The sequence below is a fragment of the Nansenia antarctica genome (assembly GCF_963989245.1).
Source record: "Nansenia antarctica genome assembly, chromosome: 6".
NCBI classification, from domain to species: Eukaryota; Metazoa; Chordata; class Actinopteri; order Argentiniformes; family Microstomatidae; genus Nansenia; species Nansenia antarctica.
Window position 1 is genome coordinate 45,432,410 of NC_137676.1, and position 21,499 is coordinate 45,453,908.

Here is a 21,499-nt window from a genome sequence, read left to right on the forward strand (position 1 = left end):
TTGAGTATTGTTGCTGACCATGTGCATCTCTTCATGGCCACAATGTACCCATCTTCTAATGGCTACTTCCAGCATGATAATGCACCATGTCACAATGCAACAGTCGTCTCTAACTGTGGTTTAGTGTTTAGTGCTCAGTGTTTTTCAGTGGTCTTCCCAGTCACCGGATCTGAATCCAATAGAACATAATTTGGGATGTGGTACAACGATTAACAATTTGAGTGTACCTGAAAAAGGAATTGCTATCATATTATCAAAGGATTAGGTTTCCAACATCTTTCGGAATCAATGCTACGAAGAATTGAGGCTCTTTTGAGAGCAAAGGGAGGCCCTACCCAGTATTAGTATAATGTACCTAATAAAGTGCACAATGAGTGTATAGTGTATTGACACCTGGTGGGAGCATGAGAAGGCCCATGAAAATGCAACCATGTACTATGATGCCATCACCTGCAGTGGAAGTGAGTGGTCTTCTGGCCGTAGAACTGACACTCCACCGTCCCACAGTCCTCAGTGGCGCGGAACCTCTGGAAGCCGTCGTTGATTAGCTGGGCATTCTTCTTGTGGAAGTTCTCATGAGTCATAACATCAGAAGTGCTTGTGTATACCTTGTTGCAGCCCACCTACAAAACAGAGAAAACTATGGGATTGGAGACTGAAGCTAGGCCCTGGGGTTCCACTTGGGTTACGGTTAGGGTTAGGGGAAGATATTGTATGATAAGTTTGGAAAGTCTCTTTAATCTGAAGCTTGACTTATTTATAATAGGTTTATGAAGAGACATGAGAAAAGCTCTAATGTGAAATGAACTCAATGTGGTTAAGAAGATTCTGATGACCTAGATATGGTTAGCAGGAGTCTGTTTCTCATGTTCAGTTGAGACGGCATTGTGATATAAATAAGATAAACTTGCCTATTCAAAATAGTGTGGTGTGACATTGACACAAAAAATAAGAACTTTAAAATGTTCAAACTTCATTGGTAGAGGCAGCGGCATATTGTAGCAGGTCATGTGTGGTTAAAAACTATCTTCCATTTAAGGCTGTCTTTGAGCAGTTGCAATTCATATTCAGAGTGCTACATTGCAGTCACCACAGCCTTACTGTAACTCACAGAGAAACAGGGAAGGAGGAGGAGGGTAAGGGGGGTGGGCAGGTTGATTGTCACTTTCTTTAGTTTAAAATGTTCTGGTACTCAGGAGCCCTCAGGAGCTCAGAGGAAAAAAACAGCTAATGTTTGAATTAAAAGCAGCAATTGTATATCATCCCTGGCACTTTTCACCCGTACAAACGGGGCAACTTCTCCATATTGAGTCAAACAATGAAAGAAATGCCACTCTGTTTTTTCTCCCCTAAATCAAGAGTGCCGATGCCAACATCTGCAGGTTCTCAGGGCTGTTAAAACAAGGCCTGAAACGTCTTAATAACAATTACGCCGTTAGGGGGGTTTAAAAAAAGAATCTATCTCGGGCCATCCACCCCTGGGCCGCTGCCCTGCCGGTAAGAAAGCTCTCGGCGTGATGACACCTTGAAAATAAGCAGATGTAAAAAATTAAACAAATCCGGAGGGGAATAATCTTCAACTCGCTGCTTGGTACTAAAAGATGAAAAATGTTAAGTTTATATAAACAACTAACTGAATTTTTATCCATGCCAATTAAGGAGCGAGAGAGAGTAAAGACGCACGTGGGGGGAGGGGGGGTGGCAATGGTGGGGGAGAATGCACTGCCGCACAACGTGTGCTCATCCTTTTAATTTTTCTTGTATTTACTTTATGACACCTTTTGTCAAACGCATGAAAACTGTTCTTAAATGGCAATTTGAGCTTAATGGAAAAGATGGAGGAACTGTAATTCCCTTTTATAGATGTAGTTAGAACCTACATGGCTCTCTACCATCTGAGAGATCATCAGTGTAGGTCTCGTTATGCCTAAGTGGCCTAGTTTGCTCTGGGCTTGCTTGGCATGGGCTGCATATTTGCTTTCCACTTCCTTTTTTATGTGAGAGGAGCTTTTACTGTACCTTCGATGCCATCCTGCATTTCTCCTAAATGGTGTCACTGGTGAGACTAAAACACCCTATCAAGTATTTTTTTTCTCATAGGCTTTAGGCTGTAATATAGACAGACAAACTGAACCTATTAAGCTATAGGAAGCCCTACAGTATGTTCGGTTTTATACAGCCATACCAAATACCAGGGAACTCTTTATCCACTACTGTGGTGTGGTCCTGGAATGCACATCAATGAATTATGCATGACTCAGCAAAATCCTATTTCACAGGAAGCTTAAAATTGGTGTGTGTGTGTGGGGGCTAAAGCCCATGTGTGTGTGTGTGTGTGTGTGAGAGAGAGAGAGAGAGAGAGCATGCATACAGGTGTGAGGTGTGTCTGTGTGTGTGCTTACCTGCATGCAGTGGTAGTGGGTGCTCTTCCCATTGAGGTGGCAGCCGTGGTAATAGACGCTACAGTCGTCCAGGGGACTGAAGCGCATGAAACCGTGCTGCAAAGAGTTGTCCCTCTTCTTGTGCATATTGTAGTGTCTAATCACGTCCTGCTTGCTGGTAAACCTCTGCCAAGGGACAAGAAGCACAGCAACAGGTTGGTGTTTATTTAAACAGTCACAAAATCAGCAACAAGTCACTTTATCGCTCTGGAAACAGCTGCAAAGCACTGGAGCCAATTGGCATAAGTAGTAGAGGCTGTAGTAGAATGCAGATATGCAATGGAGACGGCAGAGTTCTCTTGAAAGACCACACATTCAGACTTTACTCATACACTTTTCATATATCAAATAGACCATGGCCTATCCAAATGTAGCAACAAAGACTTTGGACCTTTGGAGTACTGGGATGTCTTTTGCATGGATATGCAGTACTTTCCCATATTCCCATATCCCTTTTTTATTTTTCATTCCTTCCATATTTTTTAATTAAGATGGATCACTTGACATGCAAGATCACAGTCCTGATGTTTTGGAAAAAATTATGTTCCGTGCAGATGGTTTTTCAGACGTGCACAGGGGTTGTGTGTGTGTGAGGGGGGGGGGGGGGTGACAACAACAACAAAACAAACAAACAAACAAACAAGCCAACCAAAAAACGGTTTCCCTTTCAATTCCCTTGCTGAGATATGATTCCATTTTTAATTAAAGCATTAACGCTCGCTTTTGGTGCCGGCTTGGGTTGTAATAATGAGGGAATATGCTAAGATACCATCCTCAAAATTAAAAAGCCTCCTACACTGTGAAGCTGAGATGGAAAACAGAAAAGTCACTCCTGAGAGACCCATAGCAACCAAATCTGCTGTAATTGGGCTTAAGCTGATGTTACAGGAACTGTAACTAGAGATGCCTGAATCAATGAGACTGTTTCTACTTCAAATCCATATTTATGTACAGTAAAGACAAAGATAAAAAAAAAAAAACATTATAAAACACATCTAATTGCTGTACAAAGTAGGGTAATTGCCCGTTTCTGCTACTGTTTTTCGGAAGGGTGTTACTCCTGTAATTTGGGGGTAAACCATTTGACTTTGGTCTAATAATCCTAAGTGATAATCTTTCACTACAATCACTTGTAAAATGTACATTTCTTGAGTATTCATTTCTGTTGGTAAATGATAACTACAGTATGCAATAAGTTGACCTGCGGTCACAGTACATTTGATCCATCATGGCATCCAAAATAGGCCTGTGTGAGAGAGCTGACTGGGTAAAAGAGCTCATTTTCAGTTGAGTGGTAATGAAGGTTGGGAGCCACTTGCTACATTTATTTTAGGATTCCCACCAGTGTGGTGGGATGCACACACATAGACCCATGAAAGGAGAATGTTCCGGACGAGAATGTGCCAATCGCCCAAAGGCTGGTATGATAATATTCCAGGAGTGTGTGTCATGTAACATTTCATGAGCTATCGCTTCCAAGGGAGCTGCTCATCTAGGCTCGATCCTTTTCCCGGGATATTGACACCCAAAGATCTGGGGGTTGGAGCCCTGTGCCTTCGTGCAACACGCACCACAAAGCCAATGAGAGATGGGGAGCTTGAGCGTGGAAATTGCCATGATAACCAGAACTAACATTCTAAATGATGACTTGAAGTCATTTCAAAGCATTTTCCCCATTATATTCATCCATCCCTGTATCCATCTTGTCTGACAGTAACGCGAGAATTACACTCAACACACTTGCTGGATTCCTCAACATTTCAACACGTACAATGTCTTTGTTTATCAAGATGTAATCTCTTGATCAGAGGTAGATGAGGAAGATTAGTATTAGAGACGTTTTTATATAATAAAAAAAATGTTGAGTAAAAGGAGGGGAAAAGACATACAGCTTGAGTTATGTGACGTTTTTTGACGTCTTCAACAAATCTGTGTGTGTTTGCCTCTTTTAGACCATATGCTATGGCAAACACATAGCCTGTAGTTTTGAGCTGCTTAACGCTTTTCTTCCTGCGCCGTACATGACAACTCTTGGGAACGGGACAAGATTAATAACGTGAAAGGGGATTAAAAGCAGGCCCAGAGTGGTGGCAGATGCCTCCAGGAGAAAAAAAAGAAGAAGAAAAAGAACCATATTTCAAGCATATTTACAATTAACCCGGAATAAAAGGCCAATTGTCAAAGACCAACCGTGCACAGAATCAGCTTACGAAAGAAAGGGCCTTTGCTCTAAATTGGATGAGTGCCAAGCGTCATAACCTGTTCGGCAGACACACGTCAACAAAATATTCATCTCCACAAGCCTTTGTTGGGTGTGACCAGATATGAAGTGATGACATATTATTCATGTCTATGTCTCCTGCCCCTGTTCCCATCAAGAGTTCAAAAAGAAACAGCAGGAACTTAAAACTCTGCTTGAACACCTCCCATATCCATGAATATGACACTGAGTTATGGAAGACATTTTTGTATCACCTACTGTAGGTGTTCAGCAACTTCGTCTGTATGATTTTCACACAGTGAAATTTAGCAGTAAGGGGGACATACATTTAGAGGTGCTAAATCGTGGCTGTTAAGACTACAACATTACCCCACCGGCGTTATCTCGTTTGTCATGATGACAAGAGACAAGGCCTAGAGAGATCAGGAGAGCCTGCAGTTTGTGGGAGATGGTGGAAAACAAGGCAGGGTGTACATGTCACGTATTGGGCAAAAGTGCAAACCACTAAGACATGGTGGTGTTCAGTTCCAGAGACACTCACCTGGTAGTTGCACTCTGGGTCCATGCAGTGGTAATGTTCTCTGTACTGGTAGGCACAGTGCACGTGTCCGCAGTGCTGGCTCCCAGAGAACCTGCAATCAAGGGACAAGAGGTAGAGACGATCCACAGTTACAGCAGGGGCCATGTGGACGGTACACTGGGTGATTTGTCATGGCTGATCTAGCTATACTGTCAAAGCAAGGACCACTCCAGAGCTCTTCACACTGGCAACATTCATTGAGTAAAGACAATGTGATCTCCAATGGAAAAAGGTTGAAAAAGGGCTGTAAAACAATGTTAGTGTGGAATAAACCTGAAGCTGCTGTGAAACTGACTGGATATACTGTACATACATACATACTGTATATATGTGTGTGTGTGTGTGTAGACGCATACAGTACACTCATATAGTACATCAACATAGTGACATGTATGTTCAAAGGATAAGTGGGTAAAAGAGCAAAAAAAACAACATGACCTTGACAAAAGGATTCACCGTCCCAATTCTGAAACCTTACAATGTCCAAATGCCCTTCTATACAATTCAAGAGAATTCAAGGTCCCAGACATGAGCAAAAATGAATTCAAAGGCTTCAATGAGAAATACGTCCTATTCATATCATGCCTCCAAATAACAGAGCTCACACAAAACACCAGCTTTCCACACAACCACAATATACCCGTCAGTCACACCAATTTCAACCAAATTAGCTCAATGTATTTCCAAAGCAGTCGGTAGACACTTATTAAACTGTAAGCCCCCCCCACCATACATAGTTCCTTCATTCACCCACACTTTCAAACCTCGCCAAATCAATGCCGAGTTCTCCCAGGTTAACCGCACTGCTTTAATCAAAGAATGGTTAGGTCTGCTGAGAGGTTGGAGTGGATCTCTACGCTACTTCTCCACCCCGCCCTCCCCTTCACTACTCCCAAGTCTGAATCGGCAAGACTCCTCCAGATTGGCGGCAGTTAAAAGAGGGCCCCATTTCCTACGTGTTTACGGGCGTGATTATAAGCCTGACGATGATGACTGTTAAAAACCTCCAATTACGACTCAAAACACAAATAAACATTTGCACTGCCGCTGCCAAGAGTCCCATCTGCTGAAGCGCAGAGGAGTGAAAAAGGCTAAGTAATAGATTTTTTCCCCCCTTCTCTCTCTTTCTTTTTTGTAGCCTGTAGGATTATCCCAGAGCTGCATTTACAGATCACTTTGCGGAGTTCATTAAGCTAATTGAACGGCAAATCCACTACCTTTTAAAAGTTGGTGGTGTGGTGGGGGGCTCGGGGTATGGTGGTGGTGGTGGTGGTGGTGGTGGGGGCTTCGGGAAGGTTTGACGGCTTCTTAAGAAAAAAAAAAAAACAGAAACGGAGCTAACAGTACAGTACATTACACCCGCACACACACACACACACACACACACACACACACACACACACACACACACACAGACAGACACACAGACACACAGACACACAGACACACAGACACGCACGCATGCACCCACGCACCCACTCATCCACGCACGTACACACACACACACACACACACACACACTCCAACCAGCCCTCCCACCATCGATGCTTTCCTCAGCCCCACTCCACTCTGCCACACACACCTCTGCCACATGCATGCATAGAAACGCTACCACATACACTTTCACACTCACACACGCGTGCGCACACGCACGCACACACATACATACACACACACACACACACACACACACACACACACACAGCCCCCCTGGGAGTGCGGCCCACCCCTCTGCTCATTGCCCAGCTGTATCACTTTGCCTCTGGACAATTCCCACTTGCCGCGTCGGGGGGCCTAATGGGCCGCTGCTATTCAGCAGCAGATTAAATATTAATATTGCCACGATACAGAGATTGCGGCGCATCTCCCGTTACAATAGAGACACGCAGATCAAAGTGCCGAAGCAATAGTGGGTGCATGAAAGCATTTAAAGAGGGAAAACTGCGACTAAACACTACCAGGGAAGCTCTTTAAAACATCAAACTGGTGCACAGCGCAGAGATAAATAACTTTTTCCCTTTTTGCAGTAGGAGAGTGGGGGGGGGGGGGGGGGAGACGACACGTTTACAAAGCTGTTTTTTAGCATAAGTGTGCGCTCATTAGCCATAGCTCCAGAGATGAACTTCCCCCTGCTACCCCCAACCCCCCAGATATACCAGTCTACATTTGCCCTTTTTATGAATCCTCCTTTTCTCTTTTTTTACCTCCCTCCTCCTCTTCTTCCCTATCTTTTTTTTTTTCTCTCTCCCCAACACGGAAATTGAAACTGTATCTGGGCTTATCTGCAGCCTCCCTGTGCATCAACTGCCGACATGTTTAGACAAATTTTATGCATTATGCAGCGCAAATATCAAAACAGTTCTTGGCAGTGCCAGCAGAAGCCTCATTAAAAATTCCTTAATTAAATCTTCTTGCAAAATGTAATCAGTCCAAGGAAGGTTTTTTTTGTGTGTGTGCACGAGAAAATGTGTGTGTCTGTCAGTGCCAAGGCTTTGATTTGTGCCCTTCATGTTACGGCTTGGAGAAGTAATCATTAACGCCAAAGCCACTTTGCCTTTTCAAATGCTGTTTTTCTTTTCTTTTTAAATTGGGTAAATAAACAAGTGATAATCACCTTTCTAGTGCAGTTCAAAATAAATCCAGAATGGGAATATTGTGTATCTATTGAAATGTGGTACTCCCTCCCAACAGTGTTTTTGTCTCTGTGTGCTTGGCTGTCTTTTAGATCATTCAGCTCCCCGTGCTTTGAGTGATTACCAGGGAAATCCAAGACCATAGATCCTAGACTGAAATCATCAGCCTCACTCTAAATTGGTCAGAACACAGAGCATTGCATTGTATCCTGATACACTCACTGAAAACTCAGTCATGAAGAGAAGTGGTACGCTAACTTTGAGTTTTCGGTCTTAAGCAGTGACTTCCAATATGTTGTCAGTACACACCTTGCCACCAACAATTACTCTCACCTCTGTCACTCTTCGATTCCTCTTCCTTCTTCTTGGTTTTACCCTTACATTTTTCCACACTAATTCACTCACCATAAAACTTCCTCTACCCGTCTACCACACAGTTCCCTCAGTGTGCAAAATCCATCATCAATTAATAAACAGGTTTGTCTCAGTGTTCAAGACAGTATTTTTTTTCAGAGGCTAAGGAGGATTTGCATACCTGGCAATATATTTCTGGTACAGGTTGACGTCCTCAGTGACAGGTTTCTCCGGTGGTAGACCGTTCCTAATGCGGCAACACAAAAGATACAGGATTAATGGAGGAGTAGCCAGTTGTTAATAAAAACAAACTGACACAATATTTACTTACAAGCTGTTTCAAACTTTGGGCTATCAATATACATTTTCTGTGGCTAACAGGGTTTTCATGTCTGGTATGAATCAGAGAGGTAGGGATACACTTTGATGAATGGCTTACCAACAATGAAAGGCAAAAGGCAGGGGAAGGACATTAATCATTGATGGGGTATTTTGGAGAATGCTCCTATGCAAAACTAGATAATGGGGATAGGGAAAAGCGGTGAAAAATACTTTTCTCAGGATCCCTATGGACCCTGCCTGAAGAGGCTGTTGTCAGGTCTTCTACCATCAGTGGACTGAGTTCAAACAAAAGGACTAGACTACTGTGGGCTCAAACTAAACTCAGATCTATAGCTGGTTAAGGTTGAAATAATACAGGTAATAATAGTATAGTGTTCTCTGTATGGTGCAGCCCCCCTTATCCACCTTCCCTCAGTGCTGGCATTTAGCTCCACGTGAGCTGCTCAACACAGGCGATAACCTGGGGTTAATCTGGCCCGGAAGGGAGGCTGCACTGCCAGACACTCAGCATGTCTCCCCTCCATGTGTACCATGCTGGGGCAGTTAGCCTAGCATGAGGCTACGCTAAATCAAAGATCCGGGAAGTCCAAGAGGGCCAAGCCTGGAGGAGAACTGCCTTAGAGTTTCGAATGAGGACCTTGATAGACCTTGACTAACAAGAGACAAGGTCAAAAACAATCAAGCAGGCTTTGGGAGCCATTCATGCCACTAGCGTGCTAGGCTAGCTCCCCAAACCCCTTATTTGCTTGCTTCAAAGTGTGCTCGGCAGGCGGCGTTCTGCCTGCCCCTGTGACTCTCCAGGAGGTTAGTCACAGCTCCAAAGTAATTAAAGGGAGAGTTGTTACACCCTAGTCGAAAGGAGGAAGTCAGTCACTTTGCGATGACTGTGCTAAATCAGTCTCCGCGGAGCGCTCCAGCGAGTAAACACTTCATGGGCCTTCGCAACTCATCATGTCGTGGATCTATTGGGCGCCATGCACTATTTCACACTACATTCGCATCGCCTGTTGTAAGGTAGCAATTACCTTTGCGTTAGGCTAACTGACTCACAGTGGCAGTTAAGTGTATGTGAGACACACATTAGCTCCAAGATGTCCCACTGAGAGACAATCTAGGAGAATTAGAAGACATTCAAACCTGGAATCTCCTCAAAACACCAGCTAAATATAAGCTGGGGAATTAGATTAATGGGTTAGTCAAATACATAATTCAGTGATTGGGAGGTAGCCTATGCATTGTCTATAAGCAACGCTTGGTGCAATGCCCATATTTGGTGAGAGAGCATTAGTTTCAATGTACTATTTTGGTAAAAGGGCAATCCTTTACAATTTGAAGTGATGATTTTGGGGACAATCAAGAAAATGTATACTGTAAATCTACCTAAATAGCTCTCATTGGGAATCAGCAGCAGTATGTCATAATGGTATTTTGCAGTAAAAGGAAACAGAGATGTAAGAAGATTCTTACTTGACAGAGGACACAGTGCCCGTAGTGATGGAGTCAGTCTTGGAGAAGCTGGCCTTCATGTAGTCAGAGGTGTTGAAGCCCATGTGTCCTGCCTGTTCCATGGTGAGGCCTGGAGGTCCTGTTGCCCCGGCAGATGCAGCGCTGGAGGCTCCAGGGATGTTCGGGTTTCCTGGTGGCCCAGAGAGGATGCTGGGCATCAGTGAGGGCTCGGCCTTGCCCGGCATCAACTTCTGGATGTTCCTGACGTCATACTTGGATGGGCGGCCCACCTTGCCTGTCTTGAAGGCGATGGCGCCCCCCATGTCGGGGTTGCCCTCCCCCGGTTTAAAGAGATGCAAGAACTTGACGTTCTCCAGGTCATACTTGGAGGGCCGCTTGTAGGCGTTGCCATTCTGCTGCCGCAGGCTCTCGCCCATCTTCAGCTTCTGGATGAAGAAGTCGTATTTGGAGGCTCGGGAGGCCAGGTTCTGGATGTGCGATGAGCTGGAGCTGGGTGGATGTTGGTGGGCACCCAGTGGCCCTTGCTGCTTTTGGTCTAGGCTGGGGGGGTAGATCTGGCCCTCTGGCCTGGGGAGGCACCCAGAGGCCTGGAGTAGCTGAGTGTTCTTCTCCTGGGCCAGTTTGGTGTTGAGGTCCTCTGGTTTAGGCCCAGTGGGGGCAACGTTCATGGGCCAGGGCAGGGTCTCACCGGCCTTCAACTTGCGGATGTACTCTTCATACTTGGAGAAGCGGGCGCGCCGCGTGGCCTCCTCGCTGCTCAGGGCCGAGGAAGGGTCTGAGGTAGCGGCTTTGAGCTTTTCCAAGCTGATCTTCTTGGCCAGCTCGTCTCTCACCTGCTGGTCATCGTAGCCGAACATGCCCAGGAACTCGTTCATGGTGTTGGCTGCATAGTCTCGCAGAACATGTGCCTCTCCTGTACAGAGAAGGGAAGAGAAGAAACCACAGAGCTCTAATGTAAGATGTATGTAATACTATGTGTGCTGTGAAACATATTGACTGTTAACATTTATCTGAGTTCTAAAGATTACAATAAAATAAAGAAAAAGGAAGCCTGAAGTAGGTGGGTTCTTCCAACCAACAATCATAAAAACAAGAAAGGGGAAGCATTGCAGTGGTAACTGGAAACAGGTGTTTTATGTTACTTGTTTGAAGGCGTTCAAAATGAGACAAAACAACTTCCTGCAGTATTTCCCTGCTGGTCTAACAACATAAATGATGATACATTACAAAAAGAGAATGAAGCAATCAATACTACAAGCAATTGTCTTATCTACCTTGCTGTTCACACTGTATGGCATACTGTATTATCTGTGTCGAGAGATAGGATTCCCAAAATACATAAGAATTTTGAATCTATAAAAGGTTAATAAATTACCTTTCAAATCAGCGAGTGAGAGAGAGAGTGTGATGATAAAATAATCTCAAAATATGTTTTCCCTTCTCTGTTCTTCACAACAACTCCTACCACTCGCATCACTTCCTCATCTACTGAGGGCACACACTGTGCAGTATGTGCTTTTACATATTTGTGATGTGAAACGTTGCTTTTTTAATTTCAAGAGTCCATTAAATTAGACAACCTCCCCAAGGACATGGAAAAATGTAGTAAATGTATGGTTTAATTGCATTATGTGGAGATTAATTCTGGCCCATTAACTTTCATCCAGGTTAGCACAAGAGGTCAGAGAGTGGGGAAAAGGAAAAAATATTTTTGCCTGAAAGCAGGGGAGCCCTCCATAACTAGCCATTCAGACACACCACTGATAGAGCTGATAGGGAGAGAGAGGGAGAGACAGAGAGAGATAGAGAGATAGAGAAACCCTTGGACCCACAACTTTTTCCTCAACAGTAGTGTTTACTGATCCAGATCTATTCCAAAAATCTTGCCTAGTGTCAGTTTGGATGTTAGTTAAGATATGTGAACGCAGACACTACAGTGCAGATGACAACTTCACTTTGGTGTCATGTAAACCTCTTGTCGTTCTTGGCTCTCCCTTGGCAAGGGCCCAGGATCATGCACCAGACCTTTTCTTAATTTATTTGATTGCTTTTTTCTGCGCTAACACACACACAAGCTAACGCACACACAAGCTAACACACACACAAGCCGGCCAGAGGTAATACCAGCCACCATCCTCGTAATTAATACGCAAATATTTCAGCTCTTGTCTCGGATTTCTATGTTATTGCTAAATCGGTCGCTCCCCCCCCCCCCTTTTCACATCTCCTTCACGGCGTGTAAAATAATCCCCAAATTTCCATCGCAGCATTGGGGTTACTCCTCTCCATGCCACATCAGTATGAAAGGGGATCTGGCGGATCGAAAGAGCATGAAAAATGTAAGGGAAATGGATCAGGTATTTGAGAGGAAATACCTGTCTGTTTGCCATGGATCATCAGATCAATCCACTATGTTTTACATGCTTTAAGTGAGTAGTATGTTTATTTTTGATAACCCTTATTTTCTTACGGTTGTGTATCAAAGTAATACAACACATGACTAATATAGTATATGTATAGTAATGTATTATTATTATTATTATTATTATTATTATTATTATTATTATTATTATTAGTTGTAGTACTGCAGCAGTAGTTGGCTAGTACAGTAGAAGTGGAGGCAGCAGTATGATAGTAGAGGTAGTGGTGGCAGTAATAGTACAGTAGTAGTATTAGTATTCATATTATCATCATAAAAGAATGATCTTAGCGTATTATCATCATTGTTATTCCCAAAATTACCAGACTCACATTATTCAGCTCTCTAACCATGTGACATGCTATCAATGGCAGGCGAATGATTGGACTTGAACTGAAAGGATTATGCCTGGAACCGACAGGAGATAACCTTTCTAAAACACCATGTAAATGAGTTTTCTTCTCCAGCCTTATCTGGCGGCCTCTTAATGATGTCATGTGAACGCGGTGAGGGAACCATGGCTTACGGGTTAAGGTGAGATTGGCCATGCTGCTACTGTGCTCTCACTCTTTTTTCTCTCTCTCTCTTCCTCTTGTTGTTCCTCTCTCGCGCTCTGTGGTGTCACTGAAGATTATAGAAATAAGTGGGCCCTAATCTCGCCACTTCATGCTGGCAAATTCCAACAAGCAACAGACCCAGGCCATGTCTATGTTTAAGGCAATTAGGCCACATTTATCCCTCCCTGACGTGATAACAAATGGGCATTATATCTCCTTTTTGCTGACCAAACATGGACATCAGTAGACAAGGGCTTCTGTGCTCAAAGACAGTCAGGCAGAGGTGTCGTAGATGATAAGGTGCATGCTAGAGACTATATATGGCCTAAGTTTAAATACGCTGTAAAGGGCTACGCTTTTAGAGCACACATTCAAATACTAATCATAGAGTGCACCGTTGTCTTTTGTATAACCCAAGCTGAATTCTGTGTGCTTAAGCTGATGCCATTAGTCATAAAACAGACTGAGGATGATGAGATGGCTTTGGATATGACCCCTGGCCCGAGTTTGTTCAATCAAACCTCCAATGAGGAAAAATGTAATTGTTGTCAAAATAAAATTTAAATCATTTAGATTGAAATGAGCATAATGTTTATGTAGGGTAGGGACAGTGCTATTGTTCTGTATTGCATGTTTGATTGAACTGAGCAGCCAGTTTCAGTGTGGACATATCTGGATTGACTGAGAAACAAAACAAGTTCATTAATAGACAGTGAATAGAAAATGATCCATAACCTTAAGCAATGAAGGCAGAATTGCAATGGGGAGTCATGGCCAGTTGCATTTGATCGCGTGTGCATCTTTGTCATTGCTTTCATAGTTTTTCTTCCATGGTTTTCTATTGCATAGCTTACGAGGGGCCCTAATAATGCGACATCTAAATTATCTAGGAAAAGTATTCTGGGGTTTGTACTGATAGGAAATCCGCACGGTGCCTCAATGTGAGGAGTTAAATGTTTTGAAGGTCGCAGTTTCTCTCATTGATCTTGCAATGTTTGTTAATTACATTGTCACTGATGTTGTGAGAGATAATTAAGCCACTATGTTTATATGCATAATTATGCGTGCTCCGCATCAGCCTTTGAAAGACAGCGGCAAGAGAGAGAGAAAAAAAATGTTTTAATTGTGAGCTGAAACATGGCAATATAGATGCCCTAGTTACAATCAACAAAGAGCAAAAAAAAAAACACAAAAAAACAAAGACAAGAGTTTGTGACTAATGCTCTCTTCACAGTCTTCAAACAATCTGTCTTTGTTGGGCGATGTAAAGTAGCAGGGAGCTAGTGGAGAGAAAGGTGTAAGTCTGTTTCACAACACAAACATATATTTACAGACAGGCCTTTTTTACAGCCATGAAATAAACACATAATTACTAGTTAAAACCACAAAGCCCTCACATATGCCGGAAAAAATAAAGCTTGATTTTCTGAGAAGCATCTGGGCCCCCACTTCTGTGAGAGGCCACAGCTACTGCAGCTTCACCGGGTGTAAACAAAAAAGGAAAGAAGAAAAAAAAAAAACATGCAGCTCTCTACATGACTCTGAGGCAGACACCTAACATGAGATGAAAGGGTGAAAAACGTCTGCAAAAAGCGGGGTGAGCAAGCAGAAAACAGACGTAAAGCAAAACCTTTTTTGTACCACAACAACTGGGCTCCGAATGCATAATGTTTTGTCATTGTTTGTTGTCTGTGAAACATGCCTTATCTCTTCCTATTATCCAGCCTGCCTTTTTTCAGTTTCTGCTTCTTCTTTTTTTCCACTGCTGTGTTTTGAATTCTACTGTATATATTTCTACTTTGATATACCGTACCTGTGTCTTCCTGGTCTCCAAGTTCAACAAGTTTTTTCTGGAGAGTGTTTGTGTAGTTAACACTTGGCTGTTGCAAGAGCCACTGTTTAAAGTGAACTAAAGCTTATCTATGGGATTGTCTCCAGATGATACGAGAGGAACGTCATGTTTTTCATCAATTTAATGTTGTTGCTATTAGCCATTTACTATACAGTAACTATACATTGTGTAGTAAATGTGATATTACATAATCATAGAAATCCATTACACTCTATGTATTTATATCTTATTATATAAAATGTACTCTTTATGTTATGTGAATAGGTACTGTAACAATGTGCCTTCGGCTTTGATTCCACAGCCAGCACTGTTCAACAAATGGACACTTATTCTAATTCTGACTTTATTTGATAACCGATCTCTCGGATACAAGAGCTGTGAACCAATATTCCACAGCAAACGATAGAGACCTGTACTCCACCGAGGCAAGCTCCTACGGTATATAATAGGGGGTTTTGGTAGTGGCTAAGTTTAGTGAGCTTAGAGAAAATCAAAGACTCAAAATGTCATCCTGGGGGTAATATGAAGCTTAGTGTTTAGCCCTGCCAAACACTCTTGGTCTACAGTTGCTGTATGCAGTGGAAGCTGTACACCAACTATGGCATTTCTTAATGTAGTTGACCACCCACCCACCCACCCGCCCGCCCACACACACGCGCACGCACGCACACACACACACACACACACACACACACACACACACACACACACACACACACACACACACACACACACACACACTACCACAACTTCCTGTTTTACCAATTGACAGTCAGTTGCATCTGTTTGTGGAGTAATACTGTCACTGGCTATTCATATTGCAACCTTAGTCTCCTTTTCCTATGACAGGTTCACATAAGCCTTTGTGGATGCGGCTAGGTCACCCGCCTGCTATGTCTTTACTTCTTAACACTATCAAGTGGTTCATGGAATACATTTTTGAAGGGCAAAGCTAAAGTTGAGTCAAAAAAAGAAAAGAAAAGGAAACAAATAAAGTGGTGTACCTGGAACAGGGAAAGGTGCTGGGCGACTTGGGGGCTCGCTTGGCGGCATGTATACGTCCTCCTTGTGGCGGCCATCCTCTGAGTCCTTGTCGTCATGGAAACTGCCGTCCTGGGACCCCAGCATGGCTTCAGGCTCGTCAGCATTGTCCTCTTCATCACTGCAGCCCTTGGGCTGTACCATGTACACACCCTCCGGGGGGTCGTCCTCACCATTGTTGGGCTTGAGTCCTTGCTGCTGCTGTTTGGGCTCTTCCCCACAGTCCAGGGTGACAGGTTCGTCCCCATACTCCCCATTGACCCACTTCTCGATGGCCTGGCGTCTCTTCTGGTCCTCTTCCAGACTCTGGCCTAGACTCAGGCCCTCTGGGAAGTTGGTTTCTAGGCGCTCGCCACTCTCATCGTAGTGAGAGCTACCCCTCTCACTGTTCTCTGCCACGCTCAGATCTCCATCAGCATTCTGGGAACTGCCATCGTACACCACCTGCCGGCTCAGCTTGGCACAGATAGCGTTGAGTTTTAGGCCACCTTTCCTTTTGGCCGCCATCTTGGATTTTCCTGAGGTCGTTTCAGTGCATAAAGTCCTTTCAGCTGTTGAGAAATAGAAGAGTGGTTGCATGTGATTCTCCATCTTTAATAAGTTCAAGTACACATTGTGTCACTCAAATTTCATAGCCAAGAAATGTACCTCCAGCTGTCCGTCAATGAGGACTATGCCAGCCCTCTTCATCAACAACACACGGACCAAACCAATCCAGCTCAAGTGTCATTCAGTCATGATTATTTGAGCTTAACAATGGGGAAAACGTTCTGGTTGTTCAACTTTCTGGTTGTTCAATGACTCCTGCTATTAATATACCCACCCGCACTGGTATTTGACAACAACACCAAACACAAGACAGGAGGGGACAACGAGAGATACTGTACATATCTCTGTTAGTCACACCTTCCACAGTCAGTTTTAAGTAGAGTTTTAAGTAGAGTTTTAACGTACTGTAAGCCTACGGAAAGAAAGGAAGACCCTCTCTGAGAGCTGAGTAGGAAAACCACAGGCCAGATTAGTATCATGCCACTATGGTACAACAAGCTGCTAGTACGCTGCTACATAATCCTTCACATGACAGCACTGTAGAGACACCCCTGAAATGTTATCTTGTATTTTACCTAAAGAGGCTGTGGTACTGACAATGAGAGAGGGGCTGCTTAAATTTAACCCTGGTCTAACAGGCATAGGGTAGAAAAAGTGTCCACTTTAGGGTTTTAGGAGACCTGCTTTAAAACGTTTTTGTCAGCTGCACCAAGAGTGAAAATACATTTGATTAACTGAAGTTTTGAACCTTAATTCCTCTAAAAGAAGCTCCAGTGAACAATGGAGCTATGACAGAGTGGATTTTAGGGCAGGCATGGGTGGCATTATTTTCCCCCAAGCGAGCTATCTTTAAAACATGTCCTCTCTGCTAAAGCAAGTGCAGCTGCCTCTAGCATTCCATATACAGAGCTGCCTTTTTAGGGCAGAAACTGCACTCTGTTACCTTTGACTTTGATTACCACTGCCACCAAAGTTCACCTTGAGCACATTTTCCAGGCTCAAAATGAAGTCCAGATTGTTATCATGTTGTAAATAACTTATACCATGGGCAAAGCAGAGAGGCTAGTAAATGATATGCTGTATATCATATTAATCACTTTTAGAATTCTGTACTGTCGTTACAATAAGACCACCAGGGATCGTTTGGTGCCCAGCATTGCATAGTTGTTAATACAGATTATGTTTCTTAGTTCTACTGAGACAAAGTCAGAGTCAGCATTTGCAATGTCATCTACCAATGTTGTATGTATGTTTATGTTTTTATATCACTGTAGTGAGGCTGCAGTCTATTGCGTTGTCTTTAATCAATCAAACCGTGGAAAGTTTAGCAATAGTCTATCATTAGAGAGAGAGAAGACAATACATTGTACTTCACGGGACCTGCTACTTTTGTTGAAAAATATGTCCTGTATTACTGTGAGACTAGAGACAAAGTTATTTGTTAAAGACTCAATTCACTTCACATAACAATGGGTATACTGTAGACTCCTTAATTTTCTCTCAGTCATAAAGTGAACCTCAAGCACAATCATGCATGAGCTACAGCCAGTATTATGTCAATCACCAACGGGCGCAACATAAAATCCTGTTTTCATTTTCTTTTGCAAAGCTGTGGAATCATTAGAGGATATACAATTTGAGTGAGTTTACAGATCACCTTGCTTGAATACAATGCACCTAGTCCTACCCACACATGCTTTCTCAGTTACTGTATTTACATTGCGGACTTCCTCTGTGAAACAATGACTTCAGGAATTATGTAGAGTCTTGCGGTGGACATATATCAGAAGCACATTACTGTACAATTTGGTGTTAGACAATTGCGGACTAGGGTGAAAAGGTCACCTTTTAGAGGACAGCAATTTTGAAAAAAAAAAATCAGCTGGAAAAACTATTAGGAAGTGGAAGACATAAATTTCAAGTATTTTTTTTTCAGAAACACCCCTCCAAAGGAAGATTGAGGTCATTTGGGCGTTGCGGTGGAGGTCATTTTTCTGTTTACTGTGCTCAGTATTTCATGCTTTAACTACCGATTTCCTTTGCATTGCAATCTCCACCTCCTTGTAGGAAATGACCCCTACAGACTTGTTTCTTTCCATTAGGGACTATTTATGTACATTTCTATGACAACAATAAGCAGCTTGACTACAGGCCAAACTGCTTCTGAGGACCATATAAGGCATATAACTAAATCATATGAAACGTTTAATTAGTACATCAGGTCTCTTAAATGCAGGACAAATAAGTCTTTAAGAGGCGTGCGCAAGTATAAAGGAGAACATCTCATGTTAGATCAAACTGTAATACGTATAGTATTGTCTGTGTTTTGGAGGGTATAAGGAAGCTGTCTAGCTTGCTGTTGATCAGCACAGATAATGTGTTCACAGCAGCTTTCACCAATGCTTACAATAGGCATTGCTATGGCAACACTTAGCTGTTTACCTCAAGTCGTTTGTGTGCATGATAGCGTACAATGAGATAAAATCAGAGGGGACCGACATGAAAGAACAACTTTTCCCTCTGGGACCAACTCCCGGGCTCCCCGAGAGTCCAGTAAGCAATCCCTCTTATTAATGAATATCAGAGAGAAAAACAACACTGTCACACTAATTCAACATCTTCCCCCTCTGTTTTAGCATAAGTGTGCTAATTGTCAAAGTGGAGACACCTCAGTAACACAAAGCACTGACAATTGGAAATCATTTGAATCTGAGCACTACCGAAATGAAACTTGTTTTTCCAACTGTTTATAGTAGCAATGACAATACTTTCTTCAGTGGAAACTGTGCAGGGCTGCCACAGTGGTCATACTGTACATTGACTGTATAAGGCCAAAACTTGAGGAAAAAGTGAAGAAACTATTTTGAACGCGTCCACTTATTTGTGCTAGGGTGGTGGGTTATTTTTCATGTAGAGTTAGAAGATGTGCATCAAAGCTATTTTAGGCCCTGTTTCTTCTCAGAACTCTGGATGACTTTCGGTGACGCAGCTTGTGCACAAATCTACTCTCAGTACTGTCTGTTTGAGCCCTCCAAACCCCAGCATGTCTTGTTTTTTATGCCGAGCCTCTGTTTATGTGCCAGAGTGATATCATGCCCAATCAAGTGGTGTATCAAATCCGAATAATGCTGTTGGAAGTGCATTATTTACACAAACGTGTGCAGACTGCAATCAAGCTGCCAGGGGGAAAGGACATGGGCTTTAACGAATGCTCTGATTGGCAGGGTCAGGTCTCCACCCCTTTCTTTTATACAGACAGATACTGCTAAAAGAAATATAGTAGAAAACTATGTATTTCAAAATGCAATGCTTCTGTTTTTCTGCACCTGCTGTGTTCCCTGCTGTGCTGTCTGTTTCTATGGAGGATACACAGGACTGGAGGGCCTGGGAGAGAAGAGTAGATATTATGTGTTCAACTACAGATTATCTCCTTACTTAATCAAACATTGGTGAAGGGCTTTTTGTAACTGCATTCCTGCTGAGTTCTTGAGTGACACAGGGACAAAACCTGCAATATTTGAACTTAATTAATACAAAACAAGCCTGGGAAGACTATGAACAGCTCAGGATTATTTTTCAATATGTAACCAAGACTTTTTCAGCTCTTTAAAAAGCCCAGTTATAACTTTATAAACCTTTTGCAGATTAATCGACAAGGCCTGAGCTCCCAGTGTGTGGCTGAGTGAACCTTTTGTCTCTCTGTTTTCTCAAGGGAGGTGTGTGTGTGTGTGTGTGTGTGTGTGTGTGTATATGTGAGGACCTACAAGCAATGTGCAGACATACACCTCAACACAAAAACAGCACTCTCTTGTTTTTATTTTTGATAATTTACAGCTTGCAGGAAGACAGCGTTTCCCCCCTTTCTACCTCTCCCTCCCCCATGGCCCGGAGAGCTGCTGCAGCCCAAGGAAGCTGAGCGGAAAGCCACTGATGGACAAATACGCCACAGCACCCAGACCCCTGCATCTGGCCCCTCTTTCATTTTTATTACACTAGAATAACAATAAGGAGGTCCACGACCCCGCCGTGAGATTTTGCCACAGTTTTCCAACAGTCTGTGCCTCTGATGCTAAAAATTTCCATTTTTCTGTATGCATATTTAATTGAGTTTTGTCCCAGTGGTGCGGAAATGATTTGTTTTTTGCTCTCTGTTCACTTGACTCCTCTTCGGAGTCGCTAACCCTGATTAAGACGTTCCCGTTAATTTCCCAGCGCACACCTTTTTTTTGTGCATTAATGGTTCTGATCGTCTAATTAAAACTTCTCAGCTCGGCTGCTGATCACCGCTCGTTGTGCCTCTGACCTGAAGTTTTAATTGCCGCATCAGAAGCGATAATAATAATTTCGGGGTTCTGATGATTAAAAACAATGCCATTGCCAACTAGTAGAGAGAGAGTATGGGCTGGAAGGTGGGGGGGGGGGGGGGGAGGGTTGCAGAGAGACAGGGGAGAAGTTTATGTAGTGGGGATATAGGGGAATGTAGGGGATGTACAGTACTTGGAGAGGGTGGAGGGGGTGATGTGGAGGTTGGGGGAGGATCACAGGGTGATTACTTGGGTGGAGTGGAAGAAGGGGGGTGAGGGCAGATGGAATTTTCCCAGCCTTCTCATCTCTTCTCTTTTGGAGTCTGGCTGAAGAAACAGGTTTGCTTGGGCTAAAGCTGAAGGGCTGAGGCTGAATTTCATAGAAAAACGACACTCACTTGGCAGGTTTTCCAGGTTGTGCGTGTACGAGAGTGAGAGCAAACTTGATAAACAGATATAAAAAAGATAAGATGACTACTCAATACTTGGTCCACCACATAAACATTATGCCATACAGAATTATGTATAGAATCAACAATGGAGATACCCTACAATGGTTTTCAGGAGGCAGCACTTAAAGGTGCAATATATAACATTTAAGCTTTCTAAAAGCTTTCTAGTTGTTGGAATGACTATGTTTTAATTAGTAGTGATCAGGGAATGAGATACCTTGAAACAAATATTTCATTTTCAAATGCTGTTTTGGTCCTGAAAAACGGTTTCTAGGGGTGACACTTGT

The 21,499-nt window shown here is 43.1% G+C and overlaps 1 protein-coding gene across 1 annotated transcript in view; it reads right to left on the minus strand.

The window, feature by feature from the left end:
* The window catches only part of casz1 (castor zinc finger 1), a gene marked incomplete at both ends in the record, with an annotated part of 47,620 nt that overhangs the window by 17,188 nt on the left and 8,933 nt on the right, over positions 1-21,499 (minus strand). The window contains 6 exons of the mRNA XM_080534071.1: positions 451-623; positions 2,403-2,567; positions 5,204-5,294; positions 8,411-8,476; positions 10,039-10,951; positions 15,871-16,458. Coding sequence (XP_080390197.1) covers positions 451-623; positions 2,403-2,567; positions 5,204-5,294; positions 8,411-8,476; positions 10,039-10,951; positions 15,871-16,458 — 1,996 coding nt within the window. The remainder of the gene's footprint in view (positions 1-450; positions 624-2,402; positions 2,568-5,203; positions 5,295-8,410; positions 8,477-10,038; positions 10,952-15,870; positions 16,459-21,499) is intronic.